General features: G+C 42.3%; 1 protein-coding gene across 1 annotated transcript in view; it reads right to left on the bottom strand.

Annotated features, from left to right (window-relative positions):
• Positions 1 to 10,163: 10,163 nt before the first annotated feature.
• Positions 10,164 to 20,196, bottom strand: part of LOC118777942 (netrin receptor UNC5D-like) — a 172,706-nt gene continuing 162,673 nt past the window's right edge. Inside the window, exons 13-17 of the mRNA XM_036529211.1 lie at positions 19,343 to 19,567; positions 15,676 to 15,825; positions 14,655 to 14,819; positions 14,124 to 14,302; positions 10,164 to 10,801 (exon numbers count right to left, since the gene is read on the bottom strand). Coding sequence (XP_036385104.1) covers positions 10,615 to 10,801; positions 14,124 to 14,302; positions 14,655 to 14,819; positions 15,676 to 15,825; positions 19,343 to 19,567 — 906 coding nt within the window. The 3' untranslated portion in view covers positions 10,164 to 10,614. The remainder of the gene's footprint in view (positions 10,802 to 14,123; positions 14,303 to 14,654; positions 14,820 to 15,675; positions 15,826 to 19,342; positions 19,568 to 20,196) is intronic.

Genomic DNA, 20,196 nt, shown 5'->3' with positions numbered 1-20,196 from the left:
CTCTGATTTGTTGTTGTCATTTCCTTGAAATGCTTAAATGTCATTACTGTACCTTCCAGAATGCCATCCTTTGAAATTATCCCTATAGCTTAGGTAATAGCTTGTAATTTTAACAAATGAACAGCTTAGAAATAAGGAAAATCTTACTTAGTGGATTTCATCTGAAGCAGTTTATGAGAAGAAGCCACCTAAGAGTTTCAGGTGACACTGAAAATGCGATATTGAAAATGAATGATGTCTGTATTTCTAAGCACAGAATGCTCTAACATCATTAGAAAACAAATGCAATTCACATGTGAAGTTCGATTCTATTCAGTTTTATTTTGCAGACATCCTGGAGCCTAAGCCTCCAAGAACAAACCTACAATGACAGTGGTATACTGTATAAAACCTGTTTACTAAATGGAAGAAACCTTGAGCAGAATACAACTTAAAGGGAGAACCCATTTGCCGGGCAGGTGAATTACAAGAGTGATAGTGAGGGAAAGGTCTGAGGAGAAGGGAATGGCCAGGTCAGTGGGACTACTGGCTGGTTGGACCAGGTTACTGTGCAGGGTCAGGCAGGAGAGGAGGGGAGGCATCTGGAGCTGGGCCAGTAGAGTAGGGGTGGGCTGCTCCATACTTTCATATACAAGTGTTCACATTGTGCACTGCAAGTTGCATACACTGCTCAAAGTGGCCATGTACTTTACATGATGGATGACAGTGCAAAGGTCACGCAAACAACATCAGGCACAAACTGGTCAAGTGGATATTAATGTGGAAAGGGTCAAGAGGGAGGCACAAAAAAACAGAAAGGAAACAAAATTATTAACAATTTTCTGATCATAATTTCTGACCCCTGGAAACACACAGAGATTTTGATTTTGACTGGCATAAAGCTGGCACATGGAGAGCATGGGCCAGTTGCATTTATAATGCCTGAAGCATGTGTTCTCCCTTTAACCACAGAACCACTTTTAGCCAGCGAAGGTGCAGAGGCTTCACCACATGAAATTCCCTGTTTGATGGAAAACCAAAGAATGAAGCAAACAAACAAAGAAACACATGCCATTAAGAACAGCTCTTCCAAGGTAAACACAGATATCAAGGGTAAATATTGAATTCAAATGAGTTATTATGTTGAACTGTTGGTATCTACAAAAATGTCTGACATAGTGCCGGAACTGGGAGTGATTAGGAGCAATGATCATACTCCACAGGTGCTGCAAACAGTAAGGACTTTCCTTGACTTTGATGTGGTACTTTATTTGGCCCCTGTCACCTGCACTGACCTGGCCCCACCCAAGAGCCTGTGATTTAGTCATTCTGCTGGTGAGTTACTCAACAGGACAGATGCTGGATAGAGTTGGTTTAATGTGACAATTCTTGAGAATAATACGCAGCACAGCCTGAAATCAAAGTGCAAAGCATGCACCTTAAAATGTGAAAAGTTTTTTTGTAGGTTCCAGTATAGACATAGCACTGTGGTTCATTGTGTGGGACCGGATTTGTAACCAGAGTGCTCTGGGTTTGAATCCAGGCTGGGTTATTTCTATTGTGCCCTTGGGCAAGATATTGAAAGTGAACTGCTTCAACAAGTATCCATTTACGCTGTGTAAATGATGCCATGCAAATCTCAGGTATTATCATCTCAGGTGTGTAGGTAAACCTAGATGAGGGTGTCTGCTCAACAAGCAGATATGATGACACGTTTTTATTGCATCTTCATCCAAACACTGCCCATGTAGCACCATTTACTTAGCTTCTATAACATTGTTGGCATTTCTGAAACTTCTCCATTCTTAGGGCACCACAACAAAACTGACTTAAACAACCTTTTCATAGACTACACAGCATTAAAAGACTTGTTGATGTCAGGCTATTCACACTGAATGGTGAGGCCACAAAGGCTGTGTGCTTATCAACCGGGCCAATGTGGTCAATGGTACTCTACAGGAAATGCCATAAAAGAGCAAGAGGATTTTATACAACTGTTACAGCAAGGGATGTGATCACATCATTTTTTTGTTTGTTTTATTTTCAGTATTCATAATTCATTTTTAATACTGTTTACATATTCCTACTGAGAGATATTATGATAGCTGACAGATGATACTTACTGTGTTGAAATTTTGATTGGTGTTGTACTTTGAAATCTGTCTATATTTTCATAATGGCAATAGTGGATGTAAGACTGTGTGATGTATTGATGCTAGTGTAGTCTAATTTGTATATACACTATTGGCCAAGAAGTCTAATCATATATACACTCATATACCTTTGCTCTGAAAGTCACTCTGGGCAAGAGCTTCTGCTAAAGGAATAATATACATGTGATGTAAATGTTGCAATACAAATATTGCAAAAACGGAAAAAATTACATTGTATTTTCCCCAAAACAGAAAGTCAGTAACACAAAGTAATGTAAATACAGGCTGTTGACATAAACCTTCAATGAAAAGGCTTCTCTAACATTTCTGCCTGAGAATCATACTGGACTTCATTTCAACACCCAATGTATTTTATGAAAGTGACCCATGGAAACTGTTGCTGTTGGTTACGCTGTAACAACCCCAGCCTATTTGTCACACTGTAAACTGTATCACAGATGATTCTGATCCTTAACAAATACAGTTGATTCCAAAAGACTTTTTTATTTTTTGGAAACAGCACAGACAAGCCACATTTCCAGCAGCTGTTTCGTGTGGACAGCCAAGATGGCTTGTACACAACCCCTAGCTGAGCTTGTGTCAGATGGTACCCCTATGCCTCAGGAAATGGCCGGGGAGGGGTTGATGGGGTTAAAACTCTGCAACTGTGCTCTGACCCCTCCCCCCAGGCTGCAGGAATGGGGGATGACTCACTCGGGGGCTGCAGATTAGAGCAGTTGGGGAGTGTTGGCAGAGGTCCCTGACTGGCTCTCTCTGGACCGGGGCCAATGGGGTGTGTCCTTTTGAGGTTAAGTAGACCGCAGCACTTACCAGAATTCAACAGCGTTCAGCACTCCAGTATTAGCCTGGCAGGATAGCCTCCTCCTTACACCTCCTTTCACTCCAGAATTAGACTAGCAGGATAGCCTGCTCCTTACACCTCCTTTGACTCCAGGATTGGTGCAGCAGGATAGCCTGCTCCTTACACCTCCTTTTACTCCAGGATTAGCCTAGCAGGATAGCCTGTTCTTACACCTCCTTTGACTCCAGGATTGGTACAGCAGGATAGCCTTTTCCTTTCACCTCCTCTCTCCTTGGACTACATCCAGTTACAGCCTGCTCCTTACACCTTCTCTCTTCCCTGTACCCTGTAAGTACACAAGCATAACTATGAGGAACAGGATACATGCATGATCACATTTTTGCTAACAAGGTATGATCACCCTCCTTATGTTTTTTGTCTCCCAGACTTATATACATCATTTTAAACTCCCCAAGAGCAGCTAGCTCATAAACACTAAAGACGCCATAAGAGTTAGCTTCCAGCTCATGCAGTTGGATTTGCAAACATCAGTTGGCCTGTAACCCCTGGGAGGATGACTAACAAAGCTCAGTCACTCTGAAACAGCGAGGAGCATTGGCCATAATGAAGCAGAAATGCGCTGTGATGTAAAGCATGCGGATGACGCCAGTCTGGGGAATGAGAGCGGTCACATAAGCCCATTACAGCCTGTCTGAACTTCACAGAGACACATGACACACCTCTCCCACAATGCCTTTCTCCCCCACTGTTTACTGCAGCAAATGTGATTGTTTCATTTATTCTTCACAGGATTATGTAGAAGAATGTAAGAATTCCCCCAACGCAGCACCCAAGTCTTCAGCAGATGCCTTGTGAGGAGAGACTTGAGGCACTTAATCTCTTTAGTCTCAGCAGAGGAATCCCCGCAGGGATTTAATTGAGGTATTTAAAATTTCAGAAAGGATTAATAATGTGACCTGCCATTTCAAGATAGATTCTGTGTACAAAACCAGAGGGTACGGGCTGAAAGCAGATTTCACACTGACACTATAAACTGCTGCTTCACACAGAGAGCTGTAAATGCATGGAATAACTTGCCTGGATCTGAAGCAGTCAGGGTCAGACTCTAGTATAGATAAGAGCAAACTCAGTGAGGTAATAGATTCATACTAGAATATAAGCAAATAAGGTGAAATTTTAAGTTTAATGGGCTGTTCTCAGTATTACAAACTATAAGTACTGTTTTGAAAATGGTCGATTGAGAGTAGCCATCACCATTTTTAATCTTATCTTTACAGTAACATCAGGGAAAAGACCCTCTGAACATATCAGGCAACTATATGAACTGAAATGGACCGAACAAAACAATCAGCTATCTGAGAAATGACCAAATTTCTCAGCATCATTATTATATGTATTGTGTAGCATTGGAAGTGATGGTTTCTTATAGGTTGAAAGAGAATTACTGACTCTCTATGAGTAACAGATGAACAGATGAAGATTACAGAACTTCATCAGTTATTGAAAACTATTTTGCTTTACCCTATGGAGTCTTCTCTTACCATGACCTGACCATATCAAAAGCCACAATTAGATAAATTAGGAATGTACTTCTACAACACGATGTCATAGAATATAAACTGCAATAGAGGATAACTTAGATTTGTGTCATAGTGTTCAAATTAGATTTAACAATTTAAAATGTACCTTATTAAAACTGAAATTACAGTAGCATGCCTTTGTTGCAATACACACAAAAACACATACACACAGAAACATTTGCTACTTTCCCATCGATTAAATGCATCAACATAACAAGCAAGAGACTACTCTTGTCCACAGGACAGATGAAGTAAGCAATTACTGACATGGTAGGAATGCCAGCCAGCCAAATTACAAGTAGTATACTTCCCATACCTGCACAGCACCAAGAGTTAAGCTCTTGTGGAGTTTCCTACAGAAATAATGACCTAGAATTTTAAATCCTTACAAATAATGTACTTCTGTACCAACTAAGCTAACTTAAATAACAATACTTCATAATAAATAAAACTTCATAATACCGCATCATACATTGCCAGACTTTGGTGAAAAAACACAGGCCCAGGGTCTGTTAAAACTTTTAGAAAACGTTCAGGAAAAGTTGGATGCTTTGGAATGGTCCCTGTTTTGTTTGTGTGAGGTAATGAGGTCCAAATAACATAAAGCTTGCATTCATTTTCATATCAATACTTTTGATATGCAGACCTATTTTTTAGTGTCCAGTTACTGACTAAGAGGATATATCCTTTGTTCACGTGACATTAAAATATTTGCTTATTGAAAACCTTTATTTTGTAAAGAGTTTTAAATATGTTTAGGACATAACCAGCATTTTAGTCTGCTTGGTTAAAAATGAAAGCTGTAAAAGGAGTGAGTGACTAGCTTTTTGTGTCTGGTTACACAAGACACGCAGAGTGAAGAGGGGCTTCAGTCCTGTTAGAGGGAGGGAGTGGGGCTTTGCTGGCGCCCCCTCCTCCAGGAGTGGACCTCCACTCCTCCCATGAGCTCCTCATGACTCGCATTATTTGTCTCTGCAGCTCTCTCCCCTCTGTCTGGGCAGCAAACAGACTTCCTGTGTGTTCTGGATCGAATGGTATGCGGAGAGAGTGGGCGGCTGGGAGGCCTTTCATTCGCCCCGCATACGAAATCTCCCAGCCCTCCGAGTGAGCGCAGTTGTCCCGGCGATGGAAAAGTATCAAAGAAAGAGGTCTGAATTAACATGGAAGTGTGGAGTCAGGGTGGGGACTCTTGTCTCAACTGGTTTGGACCAGATTTAGAGCTGAGATCATTCCCTCTGACTCGGCAGCAGCAGCAGTGCTTGAGACATCTGGTGAGCAGAGCTCGGTACAGTAAAGCTGCATGCATTAAGGCTAAAAGGCCCGGATTCTGAAAACATGGTAGCCACTGTCAGCACAGGGCCATCTTCAGTGCCACTTCAGCCATGTAAAAGGACCTTTTATTTGGGTATGATGAAAGCACAGGATGTTCTTTCTACTTTTACCTCATGAAAAATATGCACTCAACACAATGTTTAAAAATTCTTCAGCCTTATATCCATTGCTCTCTTCTCATTTTTTTGCTGAATTGGTTTGTACTTCAAGTGCACAAATGTCATGGTGTGCATAGCAACAGAAAAAAGACCTTGGATTTGTCCCTAGAAAAAGAAAAAAAAAATCAGAACCTAACAATGTGTCAGAAATAATAAAACAGAGCCTAATTCCCAGAACAAATTGATAAAAAATAACATCCTATTAAATGGCTAAGCAGAGATACTGTACTCTTGGTTTTATTAATGATGTTAGTGAAAAGTATGCAACAATCACAATACTGCCACCTGCTGGTCATATACATGCAGCAGTTTGTTCATCTCTCATTTGTACTCTACCTCACTTGTAAGTCACTTTGGATAAAAGCATCTGCCAAATGAATAAGTGTAAACGTAAATGTCATTTGAGCTTTGAGCTTGTATTTTAAAACTGGTCCAAATCTGATTTACTGACTGCTGCTTGAGTTAACATTATGTGGCAATGGAGTATGCAGATTGAAAATATGATACTGCGCTGAGACTCAAACTGGAATGCTAGAAAAAAGCTAAAATTTATGGATATTTTTGTTTTACTGTACATTTATTAACAAAAGTGTGCATACAGTATGCATGTACATTTACAAATGCTACTGGAAAGAAAACATTGAAAAAGCCCATAATTATATACACAATAACACTTGCAGCTGCCCTGGTAATACCAAATATGTATCCTCAGAATGAGCTAAGGCCATGAGTGAAAGCTTAAACAAACAAAAAACAATGACTTTTTATGTGTGGGGTGATGAAATAAGTGAACAGCTGTTACTCAAAGATCTGGTTGGTTGTACAATTACACGCTGAAAACCGTGGATTATGACACTGTGCACATGTTTACCAAAGAGAATGCAGCTGTACATCTGGGCCTGTATTTATCAAGCGTCTCAAAGAAGGAAATAGGTTCTATTGCTCAAAAACTGTGAGTAGTGTCGGTTTGGTTCTACTCTTATTCCTAAGAGTAAAAGCAATTTGAGATTCATTCAGTTTAAAAGTACTCCCACCTCTTCAGGTATTGAGGAGTCCTCACGAGCTGTCTTAACTCTTTAGGACTTTCCAACAGGTGGTGCCAAGAAACAAGCTTTAAATTGCTTTTAGTAAACTGGTAAGTGGTGGTGTTCTTCTCACATAAGAATTGACAGTATCTGACTGGGTCAGCTGTCTAATGGGTTTGGACAGCTCACAAGGACTCCTGATTACCTCCCAAGGTAGGCGCAATCTTGATAAATCAGTTTTACTGTTAGAGGTAAGAGGAGGATCAAAATGTCACTCACAGTTTTCTAGCACTAGGACCTATTTCCTACTGGGAGACACTTGATGAATACGGGCCCTGGTCATTTGAAAGCACACAACAGCATTAATGAAGTATGTTGCATTTTTTCCTTTATAAATAAGAAGAGGTGTCTGATGAAATAAGAAATAAATAAGAAGAGGTGTCTGATGTCTGCTTGTCTTGAAATGATATAGTGATGTGCATTTTGACTGGAAATAAGAACGTGTGGGTGTATACAACCAGCAGTCAGGACAAGATATGCCCAGTAAAACACTGGGAAACAACATGCTGAAACAGTAAACATCTGAACTTGTGTATGCAACTACAGGAGCAAATCCAACTTGTTTCCCTTGACACGTTTCTGCAGAGTTAAGCCAGAGGGGGCTGGGAGGCCCTTCCCACAATGCAGTAGGCTGGGTGGTGCTCTGTGAATTTGCCACAGAATGAGTCACAATAAGACATAACAGGTCATGGCCAATCTTTCAGACTCGACAGGAATTCAGGCAACACATGGGGCAATGTTAACCATGGTTACTTTGTAGAGTTCTCTACTATCTGTACTAAATATGAAAATGAAAGACAATAAAATGTCTAAAACACAGTTAATAAAATGTAAAGGCTTTCACATTCAGAGAGAGAACAATTAAGGTCTTGTAGCATACTAGCCAGTGTACTAACCGTTGTGCACAAGACCAAGCATTTGGAAAGAAACTGCACACTGTCCACACATTACAGAAAAAGTCACTGTTTTGAATGTTACTTTTTTCTGTCGTGTCACTGAGCTTCTCAGCTACATTTGAGATACTAATGAAAACACATTCCAGCACACTGTAAAGAGTGTGCTAGACCACAAACAGACCTGTTCCCAGGTAAGAGATGTGGTGGATACATACAACTGAATGAGTCAGACTCAAATGTCAGTCTTACAGTGTGCGAACTGATACACGTTTCAGCATGCTCTTGACAAATGTATGACATTCACTTCAGGTCATCTCCGATAATCATTTGCAAAATAATATTTATTCAGAAATGGTAGCTTGTGAGAGATACACATGATAACATACATAACCTCTTGAATACAATTACTAGGCTGGCTGTTACAAAAGACACAGAAGGAACTCAAAACTGAAATCACACACCATCATATTTGTACCTATTTTTTCTTTCTTTTTTTTTTTTTTTTTGTTTTTTTTTTACAGCAACACACGTTTTTGCCTGTTTTTGCAATGTCAAATCCATTGCTGATTGTTAAATCTGTGCCTGAACCTTGCAGGGGAATCATGTTTAGCTGTAGCAGTTTCAGAACTGTATACATGACATAGAAGTTGATTCATAACCCAGTGATGTAAAACTCACACTGTGTGTAATGGGCTTCATGATCCTTGTTGGCTAAGATCAACGCAAAGTTGTAATGGGTGGCTGTCAGATCAATGCATCATCGTCAGTATAAATCAACAACAGTGCAAACATACAAAGGGATTTATAATTCTGGCAGTTTCTGTCAGATATGTCCTGGGGGAGGGAGGGAGTCTGTTTAGGGTGTTAACAATTCATCAATACTGTATCTGTTTTTAATTTACTCCACTGGAAAGAGAGCACGTTATTAGACACTCAATTTCAACACCCATTACATCAGTATGACAAAGCAGGCCAAGGCCATGAGGCCATCATTTAATGAGAGTTCCATGATATTGTACCAAGAAAGTTCATTTTCTGCAAGAAACCAAATTCCAATGAACGCCAAAGGACTGTACCATCAACTTTGCCACCACACAAATCCTAGGGACTGTTTGATAGCACTTTGATGATGTTTGGATTTTTCTCTTTTTAACAAAGGTGAGATGTGGTCTTCAAACTGCTGGTATCACACTCTCTTAGCTAGAATGTCCGAATGCAATGCAAATGCAATGTCTCCTTCACAGAAGTGAACAGCCGATAGACAGTCCAACTGCCAAGTCCTCTGTTTCCCTAAATATTTAAAAAAGGGGCTCTTGGTGGGTTTCTTTGAATCGTGTACACCAGCGAGCACTGAAATGATTTAAGTGGATAATTTGTTTTACATGGGCGAGAGCCGTGGCACGCTGGGTCTCGGCAGACTCTGGCTTTGGAATTGCTTTTCTGGCTTTGTCTGCCTTTAATTGCGTCTGGCCCTGGCGGCTGCTCCGCGTTCCCATTGTTTGCGAGGCTGAGCTGAGAGAATCAGCCAAGGCAGATAAGCGCCTCTGTCTGACACAGGTGCCCGGGGACGTGGCTCCAGCGCTCCATGTCAGGTTCAAGGCTTGTCTTTGTTGTACTTAGACCAGTGTTTTTAGACACCACAAATCTCTCAAGGCAAAGCTCGGTGGGCAGCTGTGGTGGAGCTCCTGGTGAGTTCCTCACATTAACATTTATGTATCGCGCACTGAGGTTTGGCCCCCCTTTTTTCCTTTTCTTTTATGGCGTGCGCGAGCATTGAATGGGGATTCATGGCTGCTCTGTGGCTTTGATAAAGATGGGTCATCTGTAGCTGTGTAATACAGGTTAATGGCTCAGATGGCATGATCAGAGACAGTGACACACAAGTCACGGTGTTAGGCATGGGTAAACTGGAAAAACCTAAGCCTGCCCATGGTCTTCTACCTTACCTCTCTTGCCCTGGGAGACATGCCCAGCTCATTCTGACACATTTCTGGTATGGTTACCTCAGCAGGACTTGCATGGGTTTACTTCTCTGTCTCCTGTTCCACTTGCATGACTCTATTTGTTGATTAATATCAAAATCAGAATGAAAGGACATGGTTTGTAAGGTCATGTGATTGTCTTTCAGTCCCACAGTAATATAGTTGAAAGTGGAGGGGCAGGAACTGTCACAACAAAAGCAGGAAGTGAAACAGGGAAAACCGAATGGAAAGAACATCTTTGCAGTGCATGAATTGTCCCGGTAGCGTGTGGGCGGGAGGCTGATGGGAAACAGGCCCACCGGACGTAGAGACACTGATCACTCGACAACACCTCCCCCTGTGACCAGCGCTGCATCTCTGTCCATCTCTGGCATGTCTATAGGGTTCATACCTGCCAAATTTCATCTGATACGCCATGGACAACTTAGCGAACTTTCATCAGTATATAGGCTTATGTTTTTTATTTGATCTGAAAAGGTTCCTTTCTCAGCCAATCTTTTTGTTAATGTACTGTCAGAGAGCAGAGGGAGGAGGGGTTCCTCCGTGAGGACTGTGGGCGCTCCCTCTGCTAAGCACAGCCTGAGTTCTTTCCTCTGTTCTCTGACCACTCCGATTCGGCCCGCCCGCTAGGGGAAGTCTGGGCCAGGCTCGTCTGAGCTCTTGCTGTTCCCTGGGCTTTTGGACTGGACTTTGCCAATTTCTTCCAGTGCGCTGGCTAGAGAGTCCAGGTCGCCGCCGTCTTGGTGTTGGGCCTCCCAGAGGCTCAGTATTACCGCTGAAGGGCTCCGCTGCTTGGCAAAATAGGACAGGTTCCTGCACAGCAAGACAAACGGGGAGAGTCAGTCACTGTGTGATTTCTCAATGGATGACGCAGCAGCATAGCTCTGAGCACTGCCAAAAAGCTCTGCCGCCACTACAGTTAATCGCTAGATTTAAACCCATTGATAAAATGCGAATTTTTAGTCTTGCTGCCTTGGAGGGACATGTCACGCTATATGGTTTTGTGTGCTTTTGAACTAAGTACTACTAACCAGCAGAGGGCAGTGTTTCACTACATTAGGAATATTAAGTCACGCATGTTATTCCTTTTTTTTTTTTTTTTACTTCTGAAGTGTCCTCAGACCCAAGGAAATTAATTCTAAATCAGCTTAACAAGGTTGAGACATTCTCATTATTTGCAAGCAGCAGGTTTGACTCAGTTGAAACCTGCCTTTAAATCCCAAATTCCCACACACTAACAGCAAATGATACACTGCACACTTCATCTTCACAGAGGCAACATTAAACAGCACCGCCCAACCTTCCCTGCAAAACTGCTGAGGAAACCAAGCGTCAAACACAGACAGAGAGGTTACGCCCTGATTCACAAAGCAAATTTCTCTCCAGCGTAAAATATTTTCATAAAAGTGGCCTCCGATGTGAACTGAGAGAATGGTATCAGTCTAAGTTTATGTTAAAAAGGGAAGGACTTTGAATGCATGTTCACATCTGCAAGGGAAGAAACCAGTGGACCAAGAACATCCCGTTTTCACATGTGAGCATAACCAAGCCCCGTGTTTTTGGAGATCTATAATTAAATCTACACAGCACCGCTGAGGGGTAGCATCAGCCAGGAGTGTGACTCTGACCGCTGATTGTGATGGTAGATAGGGCTGCTGTATCATTGCAGATAAAGAGGCTGCTGCTACCTATTCCATGGCTGCCCTGGAGCTCTGGGGCTCTGCAGTCAGAGCTCACTCTTGGTTGGTACCAAAACAAGCCACTCTCCATGGAAAGGGACAAGTCCTATAGTTAGTGTTTGCTCTAACTACTGCAGAATGAGCTGGGCATGTAGCATGGCTCTGTCTGTCTACCGTGGGTGTAGCTGATTCAATTCCTGTCTATCTGGGTGTTTTTAAGTCAGTGGAGCTGGATCCTGTCAAAACATGCTAGAGGGCAGGAGGCTTGGGGGAGTAAGGAGGGGAGGCACAGGAGACAGGCAGGCAGACAGAAAGACAGACAGACAGGCAGACAGGCAGGCAGACTGACAGGTAGACAGACAGGCAGGCAGGCAGGCAGGCAGGCAGACATAGACAGACAGAAACACACATACACACATACACACACACACACAGACACACATTCATTGTTTTTCAAATTTGTTTTTCTTAAATAATGATTTCACATAATTTAAGAAACATACAAGCCCAAAGATGCTTCTCCTGGTAGTAAAATAATGACCCTCTTAAATGCCTTTGTTCTCATTTAATTTAATCTGCAACCGTTTGTAAGTAAACATAATCATAATTTAGCAATGCTCGCTCAGCAGACAGGTCACATCTGTTCAAAACTGTATTTTGTATTCATTAAATTTTAGAAGAGTACATATCCAGGTAATGCTAAGAAACTATTACTAAGATAAAACCAAGATTTACTTAACAACTGCATCTGAGCTGCAATAAAAAAGCAGCACTAATGACTTGAAAAACAGTGGGATTTAACGACTTACCCTGGGTTGTCACTGTTTATCTTTGTCTTTAATGCACTAGTATGGTATGGGATTTGTTAAGAAAGGTGTATTTTCCAGAACTTACTGAGGCCTCTGCTAATCATGAGTATTGTAGCTGAGCTGAAATTTTAAAACCTCTGAAACGCAGACAATAACGCGTGCTGCCTGAGCAAAATGTTTCAGTTAATGAGCTTGAAGCGCCATGAAGAAGCTGGGAAAATCTTTTGTAATTTGGAGATCAAAGGTAGCCGTTCTGCAGTTTTGTTGTAAATCAGAAATGCACACGTTTATAGCCCTCTCTGCTCGGCTCAGTCTCTCCACTTCTATCGGGACGAGGGAAGTGGTTCATTTGATGTTGTCATCACATTTATAATGTGTTTGACAAAAGCACAAAGTGGAAGCTATCGTGGAGGACACAGAATACAAACTGATTTACAGAGGGCCTTTACCTTTACCTTACCTTACCTTTAGTAATACCTAAAGGCAATTTGGGAGTCAACTGTCAGCTGAAAAAGCAGTATCTGGAGCTTGAATTCAACAAAATATATAAAGTCTGACCCTCTGATTGGTCCTGACAAAGAGTTCAACAGGAGAAGAATGTGGCAACTGAAATATTGAAAAGCAACAGTCTTAAGGCAAGATCTAGCTACAGTGTACCTAGTATGGAACTGGTATGGAGGGGATGAACTAGATGAACCAAACTGGATGGGGCTAAGCTATGCATGGGTTTATATGTTAGGTCAAGCATATCAGCAGTCATTTTTAAAGATACTGGTGTAAAAGGAGAGAGAAATAACCCTTAGACATTAGCATGGAGAAGAGAGCTGAATTTTCCATAAACTGTAGGTTGATTTTTGACAGACCAGAGAAATTAAGACATTAAAAAAAATCAGACTTTGGATAAGAGTGGCGTATAGCCTGGTAGTGCATATGCAACAATTGTGTTCACTTGATTCAACATATTTGAATACAGATATTATGGCTTTGGTGCATAGATTTGTTGTTATGTTACCACATGTAGCTCCCACTATGATTGGCTAAGCACAGTTAACTTACATTGGTAATCTGAAGCCAAATGACAGGTGGCTTCCATGCTACCTAGGTAGCTATGGGCTAAGCCCTCCTTGTAAAAGAATCCTGGTGTAAAAGCAGACTGACCTCTCTGATTTAGCCAGCTACTTAGTGTTACAGTATGTTTCACCTCTGACTTTCATAATTGCCTGCATTCCTCTCTCTGCTGCCTCTCCCACTCATACAGATATAATGCCTCCCTAAAAATAGTGCTGGAGACATTCTGATCTCATTTTATGTACACATTTTAGAGCTGAAATTATTACATATTAATATTGATGTTAAACTTTTGACGTTTTTACCTTTGATGTAGTTCTCTGCGAAATCTTTCAAAGCTGAAAAAGTAATGAGCACTGGAACAGATGCCCTTTGAGGTAATAGTAGATTTTCTTCTATAACAAGTGTGTGGCTACAAACAGTCTGAAAATGTTTGATACTTCAACATGCAGGAATGTGCTGGGATATAGTCAGGCAAAGTGAATGGATGAAAGGGAAACAGAAAATCAAGCAAGTAAGATTTTCTCTTTCTGTTCATGTTGGGTTTCTCTCTGGTGGAGGCGGACAGTGGGGTCTGACCTCTCGATACGGAGCTTCTGCGCCAGGAGGCGCCAGTCCTTGCCCTTGGCATTGGCTGTGTCGAAGGTGGCACAGATCCTCTGGCGGATGGAAAGGGGGATTTTGAAGGCTTTGGGCCCAGACAGAGAGGTGACGGTACAGTCAGCCTGCGTGAAGAATGGAACCGCCTCCTTTTCTCTCTAAACCAATTGAAATAGTAATATTATACATTACAATGGTAAGCATGACAACATTGTCAAACCTCTGTATTATATTTTGAGAATATTTAAAGTACATTCCTTGCATCTCAGATTTCATTTGAGAACATATTACCATTATTCATTTTATAAAGCCCTGATTTCACTCTATCGGAGTAAATGACAAATGTTTGCTGACAGCAAAGAACTGACACAGTAAGCATTCATCAACATGGACTTTCCCCATAGAACACAGAATCTGAAATGTAGTGCAACTCTAAAGTCCTTGAATTAACAGAGTTCACAAATGCAGTGTCTGCAGCCATAACTCACTAAGATCCAGTGAGCACCTCACCTCCATCACAGAGGTGTAGACCTGGAGGATCTGCTCGTGACCTTTGACCTGCCGCACGCTGATCTTGCAGGAGAGCTGGGTGGTGGTGGGGCTGTATCTCTCCAGAGAGAAGGCACAGTGAAGAGGCTGCTGCTTGCTGCACCACACCTGGGAGAAGGAGAACTCCTGCGGCAGTAGGAAGGGACAGAAGAGAGCCTAAAGGAACACTGGGTTTTAAAAGGCAGCTCTGCCTCTTTCACACAGTCCTAGGCATATGAGTCACCTATTTGACAGGCTAAGCAAAGCAGTGGGCCAGGTTTTTGATGTCAATCATACACCAGGAAAAAGATGAGAGCTTTCTACAGGCCGCTGCCACAGAACTGCGGTACAGCCCTCTCCAATATTCATTCATCTTTTGAAAGGGGATCCTCATTGACATGCTGGACTAGAAATATTGGCCAGCTGTGTTCATAGTGACTTGTCACAGGGTGAACACACACAAGATATTGCAGTGAGAGAACGAGAAAAAATCCCTAAAATGTATGGTACATTTAAGGTGGCCTTGACCTTCTGGTGATCTCTTGCACTGCTCAGTGACCCATATGGATATCGAGGGGGATTCTGATGGAAAGATATGCCCGCACACCTTAAAAGACGGACCTAACCTCCTGAACCTTCCCCAGACCATGGAGTGATAGGGACAATCAGAGACAAAGGGAGCATGGAACTCTTTCACAGTGAAAGCTGGCAAATGGTGCTCTAGATTCTGTATGCACTGAGCTCCTCCTTCTCCTTCCAGTGGTCTTTATAAATATTGCAAGGGATGAAAGGATGTCTTTGTTTTATCATGAGAGGATCTCTCCTCTCTCCTATCCTGTCGTTATTCTGAAATGTACTGTGTGATGGTATATAGCCCTTCAAACAACGATAGAAACAGGATGTTCCAGACAATTTCTGCACAACTTCAACAGAGCCTCATGGCTTAGTATGACATAGGAAAGACAGAGCCGTTACTGTTGGGAGAGGAGATCCCTTACTGTACCTGGCAGGTGGTGAAAGGCTTGATGTTCCACAGAAACTGTGGGACGTCCTGGATGGACACTTGGAGGCTGAAGGTGTTCCCTTTGAAGAGTAGCGTCTTCTGCTCTTCCAGGAGCTGACCACCCTTACCCTTCTCCAAGGCAACCACCCCCTGCAGGTAAAGGGCAGTCATTGACGTCCACTCACTGGCCATACACACCCTCTCAGGGCCAGGCTCACAAACTCCTGCTGACATGCTAAATATGTGGCTATAGAGCCTGTGGCACCATTATAGACAGTATTTGCTCAGTTTCAGAACAGTAATTTAGCAGTTCTTTATGAAAGAAGCACTTAGGCTTTTTAAGAGCTCAACTGCTAAACATGTGGGCTAAAATACTTATGATGTTGACATAGTCAAAAGATGTATGTTGTAATATAAAGAGGGGTGAAAAAAGAGGAGTTTAAATGACTGATTATCTTTCAGGATTAACCAGTTTATCTTAATCCGTGTAAAATACTGTAATGTTCAAACATTAGATTAGGAACTGTGATTCCCTGGATGTTTTCATTTCAGTGCATCAGAGACACACGCACGGTGAAAATGTAACAGGACACAAATTCAGCCCCCTTCCCAAATTGATTTTATATTAATGGAAGGCCTTTCTGATTTCCAGCTCTCCAGTATTCATTCATTCATCTTATTGCATTGTTTTATGCTCCTCAGGGAGGTTTGGGAGCATGACCATCTTTTCTCTGCCATCTCAATCACAGAGAGAGCAGACAGGAGCTGGATGCAGCCGCGGATTACACTGATTGATTCTCACACGGGTAGCTGGCCAATAGAAATCACTTGTCAAATAAATAAATATACAGACAAAAACACAACCAACATTTTGTAAATTTAACTGCTGAGATTCAATTCACTACTTCTTTGTTTGGTAGAATTGAATCTTGGCCATCCCTGGACCAAGGCCACTTCACAGTACATCTTTGCCCTGTTCAAACCTGCAACCTGTCCCAATACATAAAACCCACAACCTGCATCAGGAGACCCACAATGCAGCCATCTGTGTTCCTCAGAAAAGGAAGGCAAACTCCCTGCATGTGGTGATATCTAACACCTCCAGGATCATTTACACTACCACATTCCGTCCAGTTTTACATCCGAATTTTACAACCTGAACATTAAAAAATGTTGCTGCCAAACTTCTTTCAAATACCAGACAAAATCAATCTACAGTGGGCTGGTCTGACAGGTCCAAATGTCTGTATTTTTTCTCGTTATTGCAAGCATTTGCTAAATAAAAGCCCCTCATATATCAGTTAGCACCGAGTCCAAAGAGAAACTGCTCATCATTAATAAATGTACCACAAACAGTATGACCCCAAGAGGAGATAATTGCACAGTGAATGTACAAGTACCAACTAACTGAGCTAACTAGGCTGCCCAACAGACGGTTACACACTATTAGATACTTCCCTCTCAGTCTGGAAAGGGTTGCCGTATGTCAGTTCAGTTTGATACTGCGTAAATAGGACAATGTTTCAGTGTTACATCCCTGTGAAAAGATTACATTTCTGAGCCAAGGTCCAATTATGGAATTACAACAGCAAGATGTCACCTTTTTCTGCTCTTCCCTGCCCTTGCCCTGAGGCATGTATGATTGGCAGGACAAGTCAGATACTTTGTGTAAAATACAAGTGAGGAGTGCACAAGGTTAAATGCTAACAGCCTGGTCCTCACCGGACAGAGAGACCCTGACACATGGCAGGAAGGTAAGCTCTGCAGGAACAGCCATAGAGCCAGATTCTTAGTAACTAACTCACACTACCAAAAAAACACCTTTATCTCAACACAACACAGAATTAATATGCCCTGAGCCAAGTCTCAGTGACACAAACAGGACAGCTGAAAAAAGAGCAGCAAAGGTGAGCACAGTGAGTGGGACTACGGGGAGCCAGAAGTCAAGGCCTATGCTGCACACTCCGCTCCGCAGCTGATTACCGAACACCTGATCAGACTGGACTCTGCATGAGGCTATCTTCCGCACTCAGGCACATGAATATGGAACAGACCTGAGTGAGTCTAGCACACTTCCAAGCCTTGCTGTCTACAAATAAACTTCAGACATACTTGAGCTATTACTATTCTTTCCCTCTGAAATCAAAATATGCTTTAATTAATGGCTCAGCATCTTTCTTCAAACATACCTGAATTAAATCTTTCACACAAAAATCATGATCAGGGTTGAATCTAAAACAGATGAAATACTGTGTGCTGTTTCTCATCTGAAAAAGCACTGACCACACCCTGTGGAGTGGTGTTGAGGGCACTGACCACCAGAACTTTTCAATGCCAATCCCAGGTGGTGGCAGTGACATGACTGCAGTACCCCGGGGCTGGAGGTACTTAACCACAGTTACTTCAGTAAATATCCATCTCTACAGATAAATGGATAAAATATGAAAAAATAATATCAGGACTGTTAAGGATTTGCCTGGGTTTATTATTTTTGCTATTTTATTATTGTTTCTATTTCATATTTTGCAGAAATAAGAGCGGCTACGCAGCTATGCTGAGCACCATTTGAAGGACATAGCTGAGGGAAAAAGCAAACTGCATTATACAGCTTGGAATGTTTCCTTCAAGAACCTGAATCACCGCCTGTCACAAATAATACAATGTTAAATCATGTTTAATTAATGCGGCCAAATCATTCAATTAAACACAAGAACAGAAGCAACCTTGTAGCCTCTCCTGCTTTTGTAATCAAAATGCTCCACCACATAATTGTCATTCAGCATTCTGGGTATCTGCGTGACTGGCCCAGATGATCTTCACTAGAGCACAGAAGGGAGACATAAATGTCCCTGTGAGCTGTTTTAATGGGCGGCACAAAATGTCCCTTCAGCTAACATGCTGTGCAAGCTCAACCGAACCTGCTGAATCTGGTGATGTGCAACCCAACCTCTGTGGATCCACTCGGTTCCAAATTGAGCAAGACATTCAAACACTGTTGTGGGGTGGGTGATATCCTAAATAAACTAAACAAGCCTGCAACCATGAGGCAGCTGACTCTCCCATCCTGGAGGGGTTGTTCCTCTCAGACACAATCCCTGTCTGTACCGATGCAGACTGAAGACCCACCTCTTCAGACCACAGCTCGGTTCCACGTCAATCCCCACCCCCTAACACCTACTACATGTATTTGCAGTTTATTTTATGTGTAGTATAGCAATGTGTTTTGGATTCTGTGATCTAGTGACTGATGTATGGCAGTATACGTGGCTTCCCTTGTCTAGTCAGGTTGTAAAAGTTAACTTGTGGTAATGCTTGAATGGTGTTGTGCTCACACTTTTGTGCTGGAAGTCGCTCTGGATGAGAGTGTCTGCTAAGTGAATGTAATATAATGTATTGTAATGTAATGTAAGCCTCAGTGTGCATGAGTATTGTGTCCAAATGTATAGTGTTTCTCTTGCTGCTCGCTGCTCGCAAGCTAAGTTTGATCTGCATTTGCGGATACTCGTAATCCTATTGATGAGATCCTAACTATGAAATGAATGATGGCCTTTCCTATTTCTATGCTTTACAATACTTCAGGCTTTCTAGAATAGGTAAGGCAGAAGAATGAGGGCCTCTGTAGCTTGAATTCAAAGCAAGCTGGCAGTGGACTGTGGAGCTCTGGCACCTGAAAGGCGTTGGGGGTGTCATCCACGCAGTACACCCGCAGGCTATAGTCCATGTTGGCGCCAACGCTGCCGAACACAGCCAGCTTTAACCTCTTCACGGCCTGCTCAGTGAGGGGCTCCCCGACCAGCGCATAGCAGCCGGGCCGGTCCAGCAGCAGGTGGCAGCTGTGGGAGTCCATCAGGCAGTAACAGGAAGTGGTTTCATCCTCCACCGACATCACTTCCTGCAACATAACCACACACATTGGTGGGCTAAGAGGAAGTTTTTTGAAAATATGATTCCAAAAAGAGGAAAACGTACATGCACACATGAACACACAAATACACTTTATAATATAAATGAGAAAAAAATGTAGCATGTGTTTTCCAATGCTGTGAGTATTGAACCTTGTTTTCTGTAACTGTCTGGCTTATGCTCTCTTCATATATATGCATAAATGCATATATAAGCTGCCTCTTGGCTCTGTGTGACAGACATTTTTGGCATTCTGTTGCGGAGTAAATGAAGGTAGAGACCCAGCCACAGTGCAGGACCCTGCCTGCACAGCCACAGAGCTAACCCGGCTACTGAAAGTCAATGATATGCAAAGCTGGGATGTATAATTTAAACCTTGTGGCAGCTTCAGCTTGAGTCATTAGCACAGTAGACAAGACAGATTTCTATTCTGTAGAAAACTCCTCTAGCAGCTGAAGAGAAATAATGGAGTCAAACACTCTGGCACAAAATCCGTCACAAAAAAAGAACTCAATTTTAAAAACGTCATTTGCACTCTTTTTTTTAGTTTTCAAATTGAAGGAACCGGCCTGACACCCCTCGTCATTCTGTCCCTGAAAGGGCCGGAGCTGGGGCGGC

The sequence above is a fragment of the Megalops cyprinoides genome, chromosome 5, assembly GCF_013368585.1.
Source record: "Megalops cyprinoides isolate fMegCyp1 chromosome 5, fMegCyp1.pri, whole genome shotgun sequence".
In the NCBI taxonomy this organism is placed as follows: Eukaryota; Metazoa; Chordata; class Actinopteri; order Elopiformes; family Megalopidae; genus Megalops; species Megalops cyprinoides.
Note: the sequence above shows the minus strand (reverse complement) of the source record. Positions and strands in the feature narration are given on the sequence as shown.